The sequence below is a fragment of the Arachis hypogaea genome, chromosome 6 (assembly GCF_003086295.3).
Source record: "Arachis hypogaea cultivar Tifrunner chromosome 6, arahy.Tifrunner.gnm2.J5K5, whole genome shotgun sequence".
Lineage (NCBI taxonomy): Eukaryota > Viridiplantae > Streptophyta > Magnoliopsida > Fabales > Fabaceae > Arachis > Arachis hypogaea.
This window is the reverse complement of record NC_092041.1, coordinates 72,562,568-72,582,062: the sequence shown is the minus strand read 5'-3', so window position 1 is coordinate 72,582,062 and position 19,495 is coordinate 72,562,568. Positions and strand designations below refer to the sequence as shown.

Genomic DNA, 19,495 nt, shown 5'->3' with positions numbered 1-19,495 from the left:
ATGACCAATATTAATATATTACACTAATTTTCTTTCCATATAAAAACTCATTTCTGAAAAAATAGCAGTTGAGTGTTAAAGTCTCGTACAAAAACTCATACATAATAAAAATCGTGTCGACATTAAGTACAAAAGCCGGAGTGGTAAAAAATTTCTGACTTTTGTGTCCCAACAAATAAGTAATTGGTAAGCCCCTTTTTTTTTCTCCTTTTTCAAACGGATATAATGATAAAGCAAAATACACCATGCTCCAAGTTACTTTGCAGGGGGCTTTTAAAGGCAGAACAACGTTCTGCATTTAACAAAATTCTATGCCTCTTGGTCTCTCCCGTTAAACAAATTCACGAACCAATAAGAAGAATAATAAAAAGTGAAAGTGACTTTGTCTTGCCTGAGCTTTTGCACCGGCTGAAGGAAAACCGTTGTGATTGATTCTGATTCCTCAGAATATGTGTTCGCTGTTTAAATTCAAAATTGTAAGCTACAGGCATGGTTTACAATTACAAGTCTCCCACAAAACGTGGCTAAACTCCTTTTCATGTGATTTTGACACTGATTTATGGTTGAGAATTGTAGTAAGTAGGAACCACATAAGGCTTCTTCTAATGTGGTCCTACCCAACTGCAGCATACAGCGTGCCTTGTGCAGTACCAATCAAACAGCTAATAACTACAGTTTGCAGTTGAATCAGATAATTACTGGCTTGATGTTGTGCCCACTTCAAAAGCTTTGATTTTAGATATTGATTGAGAATTGAGAATCCTTTCCTTCTTAAGGAATAGCTTACATCCACAGCAAAAATGAGAAGGACAAATGGACAATCCTCTTTCAGTTTTAATCAGACTTCGCTCTCAACTAATATTCTTTTCAGGCGTAGAACCAAGGTTCTCTTTGAGATCACAATGTCTCTACCCTCTTTCAAGTGCAATCAAACTTATCTCCTAACTAGTATTACTTTCAAGTATAGAACTAAATATTTCAAAAGTCATAATGTGATTCTACTATTATGGTAATACCGGAGTACTTGCACAATGTCAAGTACCAAAGTGCAAGGCCTCAATGTGAAATAAAACCGACAATGTCACCCTATCTTCTACCTACACTTCTATAATATCATTATATCAATCTTTAGAGTTTAGTTTAGACATGTAGTGTGAAATGCCTCCGTTTGTGACGAAAACTTCTATCACTTCCTCTTATTGTGCAAGTTCCTACCGACAATGGTAATTACATGAAGGCATTTGATTACTTATCTTAACCTAGAAGCGTACTAAAAAACACACCTATCATTTAGGCTGCCTTTGAAAGATAGATAATTAAAAGACAAAGACAAAAAGACAAAAATTGAGACTAAATTAAGTTGGTGTAAAGTGTTGTGATAAGATAGATTTGGTGGATGACCATTTTTTCACAAGGCTCAGGTTTTCAAAGAAAATATTATTTAATGAAGTTTGAAAACCTACTACCATATATGCTTATAAATAGAGGCTATTTGTCTCTAAAAAAGTAAGAGCAATAAAAGGCAAATACTTTCTCTCTTTCTTTCTTAAAGCACTTTTTTATTTTCTTTCTTCATACACTACTAATATAATATTAATATATTATTTTTATAGTAGTATAATAGTGTTGGTAAATACTAATAATAGTGTTTTCTATTTATACTTTTATTTTATTACTTCTTTCTTATTTATTTTACAACACGTTATCAGCACGAGACTCTGATCAAATTTTTAAGAAGACTCAGGTAACAATTTTTCATTATGTCGAAACTCTCTCATCTTGAATTCAATGCTCTTGATATATCTGGAAACAATTATTTATCATGGATATAGATGTTGAAATCCATTTTGATTCAATGGATCTTGAAGATACCATTCAGGCTGAAAATAATACATCTCATACGGATAAAAGTCAATGCCATGATTTTCCTTCATCGTCATCTTGACGAATGATTGAAAAATAAATATCCCACATTAAAAGATCTTGCAGATCTGTGGAAAGACTTTGAAGAAAGGTACAATCATGTGATGCTTCTTCAAACCCGATATGTTAGAGAAAACTTTCTTGACCTTCCATGTCTCGAATGTGCTCCTGCAGCAGCAGTATCGAAAAAAGAATTTAAAAATATTTTGAGTTAATTTCTTGCTTTCTTGTTGCTGAATGCAACAATGAGTTACTTTTAAGGAATCATGAAGCGCGCCCAGTTGGCGCCACCCTATTTCCTGAAGTGAATGCGGCAATTAACCCCAGAAGAGGTAAATGGTAAGATTTTGATAACAAGAAAAATTATGGAAGGAAAAGAAATTATTTCCACAAGAAAGATCTCACTAAAAGTGGGATAAAGAAAGAAATAATAGGCAAAGTATATCAATTGAGGATAAATGCTTTCGTTGTGGTGGAAAGGGCCATTGGTCACGTACCTGTCGTACCCCAAAGCACCTAGTTGATCTTTATCAAGCATCCTTGAAAAGGGATGACAAAGAAAAGGAAACAAATTTTGTTTCAAATGATGAAAATTCTATCACTCATTATGATGTATCTAATTTCTTTAAGAATTCTGAAGGAAATTTTGCCTATTTGATCAATGATGGAATAGTTTGATATATGTATGTGTTTGTTAAGTATTCATGTGAATAATTTTACTATGCATGTACTTCTACTCATTTTATTATTATTATCATTTATTTTTTGAAGAAAAATGGCAAGGACATATTCTGAAGATATTTGCCTTGCGGATAGTGCAAGTTCGCACACTATTCTTAAAAGTAATATATATTTTACCCATCTTCTGCCAAAAGAAGAATATGTTAATACTATTATTGGCTCGGGCAATGTGATAGAAGGCTCTGGAAGAGCTATAATTTTGTTTCCTGGAGGAACAAAATTTATAATAAATAATGCACTATTGTCTACCAAGTCTCGAAGAAACTTGTTGAGCTTTAAAGATATTCGCCGAAATGGATATCATATTGAAACTATGAATGAGGAAAATCATGAGTACTTATGTATCACAACTCATGATTCAAATAAGAAAGTTATATTAGAAAAATTATCCTCACTTTCATCTGGGTTATATTATACCAAGATTAGTGCAATTGAATCACATGACATTGTAAACTAGAAGTTTACTAACCCAAATGAATTCATAACTTGGCATGATAGATTGGGTCATCCAGGAACAACCATGATGAGGAGAATTATTGAAAACTCTCATGGACATTCACTAAAGAACCAGAAGATTCTTAAAACTAGTGAATTTTGTTGTGCTACATGTTCTCAAAGAAAGTTAATTTTAAGGCCATCACTAGTAAAGATTGGATTTGAGTCTCCTGAATTTCTAGAAAGGATTCAAGGTGATATATGTTGACCTATTCATCCACCATGTGGATCTTTTAGATATTTTATGGTCCTAATAGACGCATCTTTGAGATGGTCACATGTGTGTTTGTTATCTTCTCGCAACTTGGCGTTTGCGAGATTACTGGCTCAAATTATTCGATTAAAAGCACAGTTTCCAAAAAATCCAATCAAAGCAATTCATCTTGATAATGCTGGTGAATTTACTTCCCAAGTTTTTGATGCTTATTGTATGGCTAATGGAATAAGTGTTGAACATCCAGTAGCTTATGTTCACACACAAAATGGGTTAGTAGAATCACTTATTAAACGCCTCCAATTAATTGCTAGACCCTTACTTATGAGAACAAATCTCCCAACCTCGGTTTGGGGGCATGCTATTTTACATGCTGCAGCACTTATTCGTTTGAGGCCAACGAGTTACCATCAGTTCTCTCCTATGCAATTAACTTTTGGCCAGCAGCCAAATGTTTCCCATTTAAAAATATTTGGGTGTGCGATATATGTTCCCATTGCACCACCTAATCGCACCAAAATAGGACCCCAAAGAAAATTAGGGATATATGTTGGATATAATTCTCCCTCTATAATGAGATATCTTAAGATACAAACGGGAGATGTATTTAAAGCCTGATTTGCGGATCGTCATTTTGATGAATCAAAATTTCCAACATTAGGGGGAGAGAATAAGCTTCCTGAAAAAGAACTTAATTGGAATACATCATCGTTGATGCATTTAGATCATCGATCAGGGTAATGTGAACTAGAAGTTCAAAAGATTTTACATTTGCAAAGAATAGCAAATGAATTGCCTGATGTATTTTCCGATACAAAGAGGATAACCAAATCTTATATACCAGTGGAAAATGCCCCAATTCGAATTGATGTCCCAGTAGGACAAGTAGCCACTGAAGCAAATTCACGCCAGAAGCGTGGCAGGGCAGAAAATGCCCCAATTCAAATTGATGTCCCGGTAGGACAAATAGCCACTAAAGTAAATATACGCCAGAAGCGTGGCATGCCTGTCGATTCCAAAGATAAAAATCCTTGAAAGAAAAAAGAGGTAAATACAATTCCTATTGAAAAAGACATAGTAGAGACACCTGCAGTTGTCCAAAATTCTGATATAATATTAACGCTAGAAGACGTTCAGGTACCTAAAAATTGTGAAAATGACGAGATCTCGATAAATTATGTCTTTACATGAGAGAAATGAGACCGAAATAAGACAATTATCAATTAAATATTTGCATATAATGTGGTATTAAATATCATGCATGAAAGTAAGGATCTTGAGCCAAGATCAGTCAAAGAATGTCGACAAAGGAATGATTGGCCAAAATAGAAAGAAGCCATGAAGGCTGAATTAGACTCACTTACAAAACGTGAAGTCTTTGGACCTGTAGTCCGTACACCTGAAGATGTAAAACCTGTTGGATACCGATGGGTATTTGTGAAAAAACGAAATGAGAAAAATGAAGTTGTGCGCTATAAAGCCCGATTTGTGGCACACGGTTTTTCACAAAGGCCCGGTATAGATTATGAAAAAATGTATTCCCCTGTAGTGGATGCGATAACATTGCGTTATTTGGTCAGTTTATCTGTATATCATAAACTGCATATGCATGTAGTGGATGTGGTAACAGCCTACTTATATGGCTCATTAGATCGGGATATCTATATGAAAGTCCCTGAAGGACTAAAGATATCTAAACCATCCAATGAATATTCGCAAGGGTTATACTCAGTCAAATTACAAAGATCTTTATATGGTCTGAAGCAATCTAGACGAATGTGGTATAATCGTCTTACTGAGTATCTGGTCAAAAATAGATTCAAGAATGATGATATATGTCCATGTGTTTTCATAAAGAAATCTGCATTTGGATTCATTATAATTGCTGTGTACGTTGATGATTTAAATATCATTGGGACTCCTGAAGAGATTCCAACAATTATAAAAACTCTAAAAGAAGAGTTTGAAATGAAAGATCTTGAAAGGACTAAATTTTGTCTCGGCCTGCAGATCGAGCATATAAAAAATGGGATCTTTATTCATCAAACAACATACACAGAAAAGATCTTGAAGAGATTTTATATGGATAAGTCACATCCATTAATTACCCCAATAATTGCAAGATCTTTGGATGTGGAGAAGGATCAATTCCGTCCTAAAGAAGAGAATGAAGATATCCTTGGTCCTGAAGTACCATATCTTAGTGCCATTGGAGCGCTAATGTATCTTGCTAATAATACGCGACCTGACATATCATTCGCAGTGAATTTACTAGCAAGGTATAGTTCCTCTCTAACCAGAAGACATTGGAGTGGAATCAAGCAAATCTTTCGATATCTTCATGGAACGGTTGATGTGGAATTATTTTATTCCGACGGATCAAAGTCACAACTAGTTGGCTATGCAGATGCCGGATACTTGTCTAGTTCACATAAAAGGAGATCTCAAACAGGATACCTGTTCACATATAGTGGAACAGCTATATCATGGAGGTCCACGAAATAGACGATAGCAGCAACCTCCTCTAATCATGTTGAAATACTAGCAATTCATGAAGCTAGTCGTGAGTGTTTTTGGCTGAGGAGTCTGATTCAATATATTCTGTCATCATGTGGACTGATTGATCATAAGATAGCTCCAACTGTCTTGGTTGAAGATAATACAGCATGCATTGCTCAACTTAAGGGTGGATACATCAAAGGTGATAGAACAAAGCATATTTCTTCCAAATTCTTCTTCACTCATGATCTTCAAAATCAAGGGACAATTGATGTCCAACAGATCCGCTCAAGTAACAATCTGGCAAATTTATTCACAAAATCACTCCCAAAATCCTCATTTGAAAGATTAGTACATGAGATCGGGATGCGCCGATTTCGAGACATTAAATGATGTTGACAAGAGGGGGAGATTGTACTCTTTTTTCCTTAGTCAGGTTTTTTTTCCCATTGAGTTTTTCTTGACAAGGTTTTTAATGAGGCAGTCCCTATCACAAAGGATTTTGTACTCTTTTTCCTTCACTAAAGTTTTTTTCCACTAGGTTTTTTTTAGTAAGGTTTTAACGAGGTATAATCCTAAATGGTCATCCAAGGGGGAGTGTTGTGATAAGATAGCCTTGGTAGATGACCATTTTTCCACAAGGCTCAGGTTTTCAAGGAGAATATTATTTAATAAAGTTTGAAAACCTACTACCATATATGCTTATAAATAGAGGCTATTTGTCTCTAAGAAAGCAAGAGCAATAAAAGGCAAATACTTTCTCTCTTTCTTTCTTAAAGCACTTCTTTATTTTCTTTCTTCATACACTACTAATATAATATTAATATATTATCTTTATAGTAGTATAATAGTGTTGATAAATACTAAATACTAATAATAGTGTTTTCTATTTATACTTTTATTTTATTACTTCTTCCTTATTTATTTTACAACATAAAGTACATATAACCTTGAATTGTTTTAATATCCTATTTTGTTCAAGATAAATATGAAAATAAAATAAAAATATTTGCTAAAATATCCTTAGTTATTAAAAAAAATATTGTTAAAATTTTAGTCCCTATATTTCTTAAAATTTTAGTCTTTTGTATAGTCAGTTTTTGGAGTACTTAAGAAACTGAAATTTTGTATCGTTTAATTTTAATCTCTAACCACCAAACACAATATTAAATTCTAGTCTCTCAAACTTAATTCCAAGTTTTGAAACCAAAAACTACCTTAGTGAGATTTTTTATGTGCACATAATAATTTTAACCACAAATCATTTTCAAGATCACACACACACACACACATATATATATATATATATATATATATATATATATATATATATATATATATATATATATATATATATTTCTCTTGTAAGTAGCAAGAGAAGAGTTAAACCCCAAAATAGCCCATGAGATTGGCGTTTTGCACTAAAATCGTCTCTGAGATTCCAATTGCACTAATTACGTTTCTGAGATTGAAAAAAATGCACCATATTAGTCCCTGACCTATTTTTCATTAACGACGTGATGACATGGCATGATGACGTGGATTGTAAGTGACACGTGTCACTTCATGATTTGGCCACTTGTAATGATATGATGATGTGGTGACCAGTGACACGTGGCATGCTGACGTGGATGGTTGTGCCACGTGTCACAATGTTATTTGGCCACGTGTCCAGTTATGCCACGTGTCGCAACAGTATCCGTCTACGTGTCATCCATTATGTCATCGTTGTATATGCACCAAATTAGTCCCTCACATTGCATTAAGTGACTTATTTTAGTCCCTGAAATTGAATGTCGTGCACCAAACTAGTCCCTTCACCAATTTTTTCTCATTTTTTCGATAAATTCAAAATTCTAAATATTTTTTAATGCATTAATTTCAATTCTATTTTTCACATGTTTTTCAAATAAAAGTGTTTTTATAAAATATTTTTTCTCTTGCGAATACCCTAATCGCCGACTTGGAGTTGACGTGAAGGCTTTTCAAACACTTTCACTATCATCTCCGACCTCTTTCAGTACTTTTATAAAATATTTTTTCTTGCAGATTCCTCTAATAGCCGCCGTCTTGGAGTTGACGTGAATGCATTTCAAGCTTCCCTCATTACCATCTCCGACCTCTTTCGTTTAGACTGCAGAGGTCAAAGGTGGTAGTGAGGGTGCTTGAAGTTTTTTCAATCTAGCTCATTTATACATAACAAAAACGTGTATTTCATAAGAAAAAATGTTTATTTTAATTATTAATTTCTTGTTAAAAACACATATTTTTTTATGAAAAAAAATGTGTCTAATCAATCATATAATTATTTTTTTATAATAACATACTATATATTACAAAATTTACTAATGTTAAATTATTAAAAAAATTATATAATTAAAACTAAAATCTTAAAATTTTTTATAAAAGCACTTGTATTTAAACGATATATGAAAAAATAGAATTGAAATTAGTGTATCCAAGATATTAAAATTTTAAATTTAAAAAAAATGAGAAAAAATTGGTGAAAGGACTAATTTGGTGACGACATTCAATTTCAGGGACTAAAATAAGTCACTTAATGCAAAGTGAGGGACTAATTTGGTGCATATACAACGATGACATAATGGATGACACGTGAACAAATACTGTTGTAACACGTGGCACAACCGGACACGTGGCCAAATAACATTATGACACGTGGCACAACCATCCATGTCAGCATGCCACGTGTTATTGGTCACCATATCATCATATCATTACACGTGGCCAAATCATAAAGTGACATGTGTCACTTACAGTCCACGTCATCATGCCATGTCATCACGTCGTTAATGAAAAATAGGTTAGGAACTAATATGATGCATTTTTTTCAATCTTAGAGACATAATTGGTACAATTGAAATCTCAAGAACGATTTTAGTGCAAAACGCCAATCTCATAGACCATTTTAGAGTTTACTCAGCCAGAGAACTTAAAGACAAGTGGGGTACTCTAGATAGACAAAACCCGACTACAAGGAATGCCAAAAAATTGGCATATTAGTTCATCAACAACAAAAACCTCTAAACATACCGAATGAAACAAAACAAATACATGACTCAACTACATAACAAAAACATGTAACAGCTAATCCCCTCCATGAGATACACAACTAACAACAAATATTTACAATAAGAAAATCATACAAAATGTTCAGAGCTTGCTAAGCATGGTCCCTCACTTCCTGTGGGGTTTCATCATTTACCCCCGCAACTAATTCTCTTTCTTCACTGCTTTATTTGCTGGAACACGTCATGTTTCTTTTAATGGCATCCTAGTGCGGTGGTTAGGCAATTTGCCCCTTGTTTATCCAAAAGACAGACGTGAACCAAGTTTTGAGCACAGACAGAACCATCAAAGTATTATTAAATCATAACAATACATAACGGGAGAAAAGATTATAATTCTATAAAAAATAAAATAAAAATATATATAGACATAGACATAATTTCAATTTGGTAAACTCAGTGCCATCCCATTAAAAAATCACAGTGGTATCTGGAATGCACAGTGCGCTACACTAACAAATCAGCTGAGAAAAGAAATGAACTCCAAAGTAATGGCCAAATGACCTTAAGATCCACGCTTCCATGTTACTCTCAGAAGTAAGCCATCTACAATGTTCAAAATATACACCATTTCAAACATTGCAATTACTGAGAAATATTACAATAAAACAGAAGTTGACAGGCTCAAGTGCTTCAACAGTAACCACACTGTTTCCTCTAACTACCTGCATCATCAATTTTAAAAACAAAATCTGGGTTAACTTGTACTCTATTCCCCCTAAAATTTTTATACTCCTGTTTGACAAATTAAATTAATATAGAAAATGGTATGGAAGACAGAACTCACCACCATTCCTATTTCGCTATTTTCATTGCCATTGACTTCAACAGTGTTGTCAACAACTAGGTTCATGAACTGGTCAAAACCCCTGAGGGTACCAACAATCATCCTGTTTGCATTAGGTTTAACTGCAAGCAGATGATAAGGACTAGAATAATGTTACTCATCCAAGTTTTTTTATTAACCAAATTCAACCAAGTTGATCCAATATAAAAAAAAAAAAATCAATTATGACTGACATTATTTCAATTCTTATTGTTTATCTTGGTTGGACTTAAGTTCGTAAAAATATTTGAATGTGTAGTATTATTCTAAAATTTCTTGTCCATGTACCTGCATCATCGCAAAGAGGGGGGATTTAAGAAAAATAAATGTACGTTAAAATTGCTCATTGCATCAGATTCTGAAGAAAATTAAGAAATTGAAAGATGAAAAGAAGTGAATATGATTAGTAATGCTTACTTCTTCAAATCCGGTGGCTGCCCTGATCTGCTCATGGTGAAGCGTTGAGTAGAGAAGCAACAAAAACGAACAAGAAAATTTTGGAGTAACAAAATGAAAATATTTTTTATTTTTTGGTAAATAACAAAATGAAAATCTAGCTGCACTCCGAAACCCTAGTGATTGTTTCACCTTTGTTTAGTTTAAACTTTAAACCCAAGCCCATAACTAAGGCCCTAAGTTTGAACTCCCCAAATCACGAAATTTGTTCAAGGTTCAGACCAAAACAAAATTTGGATTAGTTAATGAATCGTTGAGCTTTGTTGTAAAACTAGTGTATGTTCCCTTGCTTATATAAAATTATATAAAAATTTTGTATTAAAATTTAAATAAAAAATATATATAGTAATTATTATTGTAAATATTTTATAATTTAAAAATATTAAAAATAATTAATATTTATTTTAATCAATTTGGATTGGTTGAATGATTATTTCATTTGTCTACTTAAGCAAGTATTTGGAGTTCGAATCTTACCCTTAATAAATAGAGCATCAATATGTAGTGGATTAATCATCGACTTGGCGAATTAGAAAATCCATAGAAAAAAAATTGTATTTATCTTTAAAATATATTAATTTTTCATTAATAGCAATACTTATGAACTTTTGTCTTTGTTGAAATTTACTTAGGACAATTTTATTTGTTGGTATCATATTCATTCTTAAAGTCAAAACAATATGATCAACATTGTTACTTGTTAAAACTTCACATTTTATGAAATAATTTTTAAATTTTTAAATTCATAAACTTATGTCATTACAAAAATTTTTAGATCGATTAATATTTCTTGATAACATGGTGTACCGAAACACCATCGTTGAGTATTAGTTAGTGTGAAGAGAAACCAATAATAACTTCTGTTATTCAATGTATAATTTATTCTATTGAAAAATAAATTAATATTTCCTAAATTTATAAATATATTTTCTTCTAATTTCTTACACCATTTTATTTGACAATATTTACCATTAAAAAATAGAAAATGATCATACTATCTCACAATATATATATGATGTGTAAAATAATTTCTTGTCTTGAAATTAATTCTGGTTAGTGAAATAAAATTTAAAATATTTTTTATTTTCTTACTCAAATTTGAATGTAGAATTAATTAATGACTCATTTTTTTAATTTCAATAAAAAAATAAATTGGTTAGATATAAAATATTTAGCATTTAATAATTTCAATCATTTAAATTTTAATTACCAAAAATTGGATTAAAAATTAATTATAAACCTAATAATTGATAATATATATTATATTAGTATGTATATAATAATATCCAATGTATTAAGTATTTATTTTTTTGACAGAATTAATGTATAATCTATTGAGAATTAACTTATTATCCAAAATTTTTTTCATAAACTTTGTAATATGTAAAAATAGTGATCTTATTTGTTATTATTATTTAAACAAATTTTCATAATTTTTTAATTGGATAATTAACTTAATTAATAATTTTTATTATTGCTTTTGTAAACTCGGCTAAAATCGGTAATTAATTAGTTAATAAATTGCATTTTAATTAAGAAAGCTAAAAATGCAAAACTAATATTAAAATAGGATAGAGCTCGTCAAAACAAAAATTTTGATATCCATTTCGAAAATTTGGCTCAAAATCTAACCGAAGGGGCCGAACTAGTTGAACCGGGACCCAAACCGAGCCCATGGTTCCAACCGGACTCATAATATAAAGGAAACAGCAGCCTTCTTCTTCCTCATTAGTTGCTGCAATGCCAAAACAGAATTGGAGGAAAGGGAGAGAAGCTCTCAAACCCTAACCCTTTGATCCACCATAACTCCTCCGTCCGGGCTCCGATTACCGCACCGTTCACGGCCACGCGCTCAGCGCGTTGAGCTCCGCCTTTCTATCTGAACAATTTCACTGGTAAACCTCCTATTAAGTTCAGAATCCCTATCCCTCTTTTTTTGGTAAACTTGGAAACTTATGGTGAATCTTGTCCAATTTCTATGTTCTAGGTTCAAGTTAGCTTCCAAAACTTGTGGGCTCAAGCTATTGAGCATATGGGTATGGTAAGAACACCCTAACCCTAGCTCAATCTTATTTTTGGTAATAGAAAACTGAATTGGAACATATATATGTGTATTAGGTGTAGTTTAAGAGGGTGTTTATGCATTGGACTTGAATTTGGATTACTTGGAGCTTTGTTGGTGACAAGGCTTGCTTTGGAGCTGTTTGATTGAGCTTGGAGGGGCTATGATTTTGTGTTTAGAGACTGCCTTAGGTGAATTAAGTGATCGGCCAAGGTATGGTTTAAGTTTCGCACGTTTAATATTTACGGTGTTGTGAAAACTTAGGTTAGAGGAACCATAGGATAAGTTGAATTGTTTGTTGTATTTAATGATTAGCCTTTGTAATGTTGTTGGAATAGATTTGTTGGTAGATTCATATATTGGAATTATGAGGTGTGAAAGTTATTAATGGTGTGCTCTTGTATTTATTTATGATGGATTAGGATTGGTGTTTGTTAATAAGGATGTAGAGTTGTGTTGTGGTGGTATTGCATATGTTGTAACTAATTATGTAATGATCGGAATTGCATGAGACCAAGTTTGGGCTAAACTTGGGAATATAAGGAACTAAACTGAAAAATTTGGAATCTTTTTGTTAAATATACAATTTATGGCAAATTTTTAAAGTTAGGTTGTTAAATCTGTCCTGCAGCAGAAAAGGTCAAACAGGTTAGGAACTTGTTTGTCTTGCTGCGACTTCTACGAGTTGAGTTTTGGAGCGAAACTAATTTTTTTTATAAAATTTGATCAACTTGCTTTATTGCTCTAAAACTTCAGATTTTTAAGAGTTAAGGATTGGGAGTTGTGAATTTTTGAATATTGGTGGTCAAAGTTGAAAAGAAACAGATTTCAGCAAGCTATGCATCCACTTCCAATACTTGTAACTCTTAGAATTGAATAGAAATTGGGTTACAACTAAGACACACTTGTTTCTGGATGAGCTAGGAGTTCCCGAATCAAAATTTAGCTTAATTGGAGTTTTGTAATAAAAGTTATTCAAATTGAAAGATACTAAGCTTGTTGGTTTTAAAAACAGATTTTGACTCATTTTTACTTAACTTTCAGGTAATGTAACTTCTTCATTAAAAATAGTATTAACTCAAAACCAATTGAGAAAGAAACCTGGATGAGTAAAGTTTAACTACATTAATTTTTAAAATAATTGAATTTAACTTGGATTTTATATTGAATTTTGAATATCACATGCTGCTGCTGTTTTTCTGGTTTTATGCACTGCAGAGCAGTCACGGTTTTTCCTTTATTCCTGAGGCTAGAGAAATCATAAAATTATGATCTTTGATTTGTTAGAAAGCTTATTTCAAGACAAACGTCTGGACATAAAGTTTGCACAATTCTGAGTTTATTTGTTATATTAAAAAAGAAAAGAAAATAGAGTGTTGAGGATGTCTTAGTGATAGTCATGGGTTCGAGAAGTTAAAGTTTAATCTTCGTGTGATATGATTGAGTTAATGTTAGAGTTGGGTTGATTTTAATATTATTCGATATTAAGAAGGTTGAGAAGAGTTTGATAAATAGTTTGGTCAGGATCCGGAAAGGGTAATCAAGATGAATTATAAGGGAATGATGATGAAAAATGTGGAAGAAAGGTTGTTAATAAAAGGAGTTAACATGCCATGGCTTGATGAATGATTAAATAATGATTGTGACTATGAAATGGCTTATGAATGATGATATCTGAGATACAAATTTTCCTGGGTAAAAATCGTGGCTCGCCACCACGTGTTCCAGGTTGATTCTCGATACTCTGTTAACCCTATGTCGTAAGGGTGACTGGGCACGTATAAATTCCCGGGTATGGATAACCCCCATTGAGTGATTTATATGATGATTGAATGTGAACTCTATGCATAGACTATTGGGGATGCACGACGGGGGGACAATCTAAGGTTTTCGGACTTGTCGGGTTGGCTAGATAATCGACAGATGGGCCCCGTCAGCCATAGGACAGACATGCATCATATGCATTTGTTTGTTTTGATTGCTATGCATTTCCTGGGTTTTCCTAATTGATATATATCACCAGCTATCTGTTATACTTGTTATTTGTACTATCTGCTCATTACTTGTGTGTGACCCTGTTTGGTTGCTTGTTTCTGTTGCATTGTGGATGATGAAGGGATGGAGAAAATGGAGAAATAGTTTGGTGTTAGATTAGGATTGAAATTGAGTAAGTTAGGTAGATTTAGAATACCTACCCCTATTTATAGCTTCTAATTAGTAATTAAGTTGGATAATTGTATAACGGAGTTCTAGGATTGCCTATGGCATTCTCAGGACCTTATTTATTATACGTGTGGCACTTTTACCATGCTGAGAACCTCTGGTTCTCATTCCATATTGTATTGTTGTTTTTCAGATGCAGGTCGAGAGACTCCTCGCTAGGCGTTTGGATCCTGGAAAGCGAAGTAGTCATTGGGTGTATTTTGGTTTCTATTTGTATATATGTATATATATGTGTAGCTTACTCTCCAAGTAACTTATGTACGTTGCTCCTCTTAGAGGTTGAGGAAGAGATAGGGGTTTACTTTGATATTTTGGTATATTTTGGGGACACTTATGTATGTTTATATGTATATATGTTTCCTCCGGCCAGCCTTAGCTTCGCAGGCTGAGTCAGGGGCTAGTTATGCTGTTCCTTGACTTTTCTTTATCCTTTCGTTTATTGTTTTATCATGTTCCTATTAGGTTTCTTAGCACGTAAGTAATCCTTTCCTGAGCGTTGCGCTTTTTATTTTGCGATTTTGTTTTACCCGTTTTTCAAGGCACATAGTTAAATAACTTTTTCTTTATTATTATTATATATATATTACTATTCTTAGAGGTCGTAATACCTTACTATCTCAATCTTATGACTTAAGTATAATACTAAGTATGGTAGGGTGTTACAATTTTTATACTAAAAAATATCAATTTATACTATTTACATATTTTTCACTACTAATAAATAAATAAATAAATATTTACACTATTATATTTATTGTCCTAGATGATGACTTAAGTTATTTATTTTGTATGTTAAATAATATTTTGTATATTAATTTATTAAATATTAAGATAAAAAAGTGTTCAATAAATTATATAAATAGTCATTACAGAAAAAAAAAATTATATATCATATATAATAATCCTTTATATATATATATATATATATATATATATATATATATATATATATATATATATATATATATATAGTGTCATGTATATATTAAAGTTATCTATTTTAATTATGTGAGTTATTATTGTTATTTTTACTTTTTCGTTATATTAAAAAATAATATTTAAAACTAAAAAAGAGATAATTAATTTTTTAAATTTGAATTAAAAAATATCTTGTAAATATATTCAACTTTTACATATACTAAGTGTTATAATATTAAATAATATAGTATTTGCTATAACAATGACTCAAAATATTAATCCAAGATATATTTGGACCTAATAAGATCTTTAATGCAAGCAAGATCAACTAAAATTTATTGTTAGGGTTCCAAATCCGACTTAGGTTCATTACCTTAAAGGCCCAATGCAAATGAAGTCCACGCGTTCCCTCTTAAATCGACTAAGATTGGATCTTTGTTGCTAGTTAGATATGGTAACGAGTACTCACAGAAGCGTGAGAAGCTCCCTTCCCATCCCTCACTTCTATTTAAAAAAAATGCTCCCGTTCCTTCTCCGTCATTGCAAATTATTGTTTAATTACCCCTTAAAAAATGCAGATCTCTTCAGTAAATTTTTGAAAAAAATAATACAAAATGACATAATATAATAATTATAAAATATCAGTTCAATATAATTCAACACAATTTATAATATATTCGTTATGAAAAATAACATTTCAAAAGGAGAAAACATAAAACCATATACCAACATAATAACATAACATAATTTTTTGGGACGATACTGAGCGACATAGTGACGGACTTGAGAGACAGAGAAAGTGAGTTAGAGAGAGATAGATGATCGAAGTTGAGAATGAGTTTGAAAGAAAAAGGAAGAATTCGAATTGGAGGCAGAAATTAGGGTTACTAAATTCAAAAATGAATTTATGTATATATAAATTAGAATAAATTAATAATTTTATTTCATGGGTATTATGTCTGTGTTCCCATTAGGGGTGGCAAACAGAAAAATCCGCCCTGTCTCACTAAAAGCCCGCAATCTGGTGGACTAGCTTGCTCCGCCCACCTAATAAGGTGGTCTTAAATTTCTCCTCCGTCCCGCCTAATGGTAGGCTGGCGGGTTGGCGGGCTCTCCTTTTATTTTTATAAATCATTAAATATTAAACAATATATATAATTTCACGATAATTTCAATAAATTTATAATTTCTAAAAATATAAAAAAATTATAAATATGTAATAAACATAATTATAAACCAAATTTTTTGAAACAAAATAATAAAATTAATATTGTCCAAAGTAAAACAAATATTGTCTAAAATATATAATTAAATATCTTTAAGTTTATAATCAATCAAACATAAAAACATAATCCAAAATATAACTTAGAACATCTTCAATTATCATCTTCATCCTCTTATAGATTAATAACATCATAGAAATTTGTAAAAAAATGATCTTGACAAAATAAAAGCTTGATCCAGTGGAAAAACCTGCACCGTCTTATCGAAGTCCGCCAAAGCTCATGGATTAGGCGATGCGGGGTAGGCAGACTTTTTAAGTTTGGCAGTCTCATATTTTCAGTCCAACCCTCCTTTTTTGTCGGATTATGTGGGTCAGCCCGACGGATTTTGTCCCATTTGTCACCCCAAGTCCCCATCCATTTTTGGGTGGCAGGTCGTGAGGATTTCAAGAGTCCTCATCTAACCCCAAAATACGAGTAATCCCTGCAAATATCTTTTTTGGCTGTTATTTTTATCATCCCTAAGCTATTGTTTGAATATAAGATAAAAAAATAAGAGAAAAGAAAATAGAAAGAAAGAAAATGAGAAGAAACAAAATGGAAAGAAAATTATATTTTTTTGTGTGTTTAGATGAAGAAAAAATGAATGAAAAGAAAATAGAGGAAAAATTTTCTTTTGCTTGGATGGAAGGAAAATTAAGAAGAGAAAAAATTATAATAGAGTAAAATTATATTAATGTTTTTATATATTATATATAAATTATAATTCAAATGGTAATTCTATATTTTAACCCATGTTTGCACTTCTGCATAAGTTTTCTTCGCAACTTTGAAGAAAAAAAAATTACATGAGCTCCACATACATATTTATGTTTTTCATATAAATAAGTCACATTTTTCATAAATAAGTCACATTTTTCATGAGCTAGTCACATTTTTCATAAATAAGTCACATTTTTCATGAGCTACACAAATTCTTTTAATCCAAACAATGCATAAATAAGTCACATTTTTCATATATATATATATATATATATATATATATATATATATATCACATATTAGGTTAAATTATGTTGATAAACCAAAGCCACCCCAAAATTACTTAAATCCCCCAAACTCAAAAATGTTATCTAGTTATCTCTATTTACATTTCTATATAAATTAAATTTAATGAATTCGAATTAAGGTAATAAGTAATAAATTGAATCTATATGATTCGAATTACTTGACATTGTGATTCGAAATTAAATTGAATTCAATGAATTCGAATTATGTCATCTCCTACTAAATCGAAGCAATAAGGTTCGATTTATACTCACTTATTAGCAACCCGCTCATTGTAAATCGAATCTCTTTCATTTGATTTAGTAGCATAGATAGCATCCAAGTAATTCGAATCTTATAGATTCGATTTACTACGAAAACACATAATTTGAACTCCATAAATTTAATTTACATAGATATGTAAATTGAGACATGCTTTTTTTTTAATAGAAACCATTGAATGGAAAAACCGTTAGTAAAAAAATGAGGTTCTCTTATAATATGTATGACTTTTTATGATAATAAAATAAAAATAAAAAGCATAAAATAATAGTGTATATTTAAGTTAATTTTAATCTTTTTTAATAATCAGATTTGTCGTAATGTAACTGATAAACAATGACAGTTAATACGGATTGGATATGTTTTGATTATGCTATACATTTTATGATTTTGTTCGAAATAATATTAATTTTAATTTATATATTTATTATTGGGTATTAAAAATAAAAAGTCTTTGTATTGTTAACATTTTTCAAACATTCCTCAACTCTGATCGTGATTAGGCCTAAAAGATCACTTACCTCATTGGACATAAATGTAATCCAATCAATTTTCATCTGATAGTGCTATACATTTGCATAATCATAGGAGAATTAACTTTAGCGAGATAACAATATGGTATTTAGTTACTGCATGAGTATTTTTATATATAGAATTATCAATCAATTATGTATGGCTTCTGATGAAAATAATATATTCAACATGGATATTATTTATTAGGTAAAAGATAACAGATTGACAAAGAAAATTAATTACAATGGGTATATTCATTTTAAAAAAATATGTTTTTTTATATAATACTATACAAAAAAATCATGGTCACCCTGAATTACTACAGGTTCAACTTCTATCGACAGCAATAGAATGCCTAAATTGAGATATTTTCAGACTATAATATTTGTTAAACAAACAATTAATGAAACACACATCCATACCTTCTCATTTTGAGTATATTTATACATAAAAAAAAGGTTGAAATAGCAAAGTGATAAAAATGGTGATTTTTATAATTTTGTGTGACTATCTATATATAGAAGACCGAAGACTATAATTATCTAACAAAATTAATTTTATTTATTGCATTCAATTTGAATAAGTAAAAAATCATTTTATTTTATTTTAATCCTTAATTCACATGATTTAAATTTAGCTCAATATATATGATTTGATTTGATTTAGTTATTAGTGAAAAATATATTAAGAACCTATTTTATGCATAGATTTGTTATTTTAATGATTAAATTAATACAGACAATTAGTATAATTAATTTAATTTAATAAATTAAAAAATTAAATTAAAAATACTAACAAAACATTAAAAGAAATAAATTAAAAAATGCTACCAAATCAATTTGATATAAATTATAATAAATTATGTGATATTTAAATATTTAATCAAACCAATTAGTTGATATAGTTGATTTATCATAATAATTTGTATTTAATGAGTTAAAAGAAACAAATCGTAAACACTCTCATAAGCATGCATGTTGCGTT

The 19,495-nt window shown here is 30.9% G+C and overlaps 1 protein-coding gene and 1 long non-coding RNA gene across 6 annotated transcripts; one reads left to right on the top strand and one right to left on the bottom strand.

Moving 5' to 3' along the window:
- Positions 1-8,768: 8,768 nt before the first annotated feature.
- Positions 8,769-10,484, bottom strand: LOC112696698 (probable small nuclear ribonucleoprotein G). 5 transcript variants are annotated; one of them, XR_003150845.2, is made up of 4 exons: positions 10,205-10,484; positions 9,982-10,075; positions 9,749-9,870; positions 8,769-9,626 (listed from the first exon to the last, which is right to left on the bottom strand). XR_003150845.2 is itself a non-coding variant. In XM_025749527.3 (3 exons), exons 1-3 carry the CDS (start codon positions 10,237-10,239, stop codon positions 9,534-9,536), a joined length of 270 nt encoding a protein of 89 aa, XP_025605312.1. In that variant the 5' UTR covers positions 10,240-10,481; the 3' UTR covers positions 8,769-9,533. The 5 variants fall into 5 exon arrangements, 1 of the variants encoding a protein (XP_025605312.1); XR_011861979.1 differs by having other exon boundaries at positions 8,769-9,507; positions 9,749-10,075; XR_003150846.3 differs by lacking the exon at positions 9,982-10,075 and having other exon boundaries at positions 10,205-10,483.
- Positions 10,485-11,880: 1,396 nt separating this feature from the next.
- LOC140173357 (uncharacterized) lies at positions 11,881-14,952 on the top strand. Its single transcript, XR_011861980.1, has 4 exons — positions 11,881-12,138; positions 12,231-12,284; positions 12,362-12,518; positions 14,662-14,952. It is a non-coding gene; the product is annotated as an uncharacterized lncRNA (long non-coding RNA).
- The last annotated feature ends 4,543 nt before the right edge of the window (positions 14,953-19,495 follow it).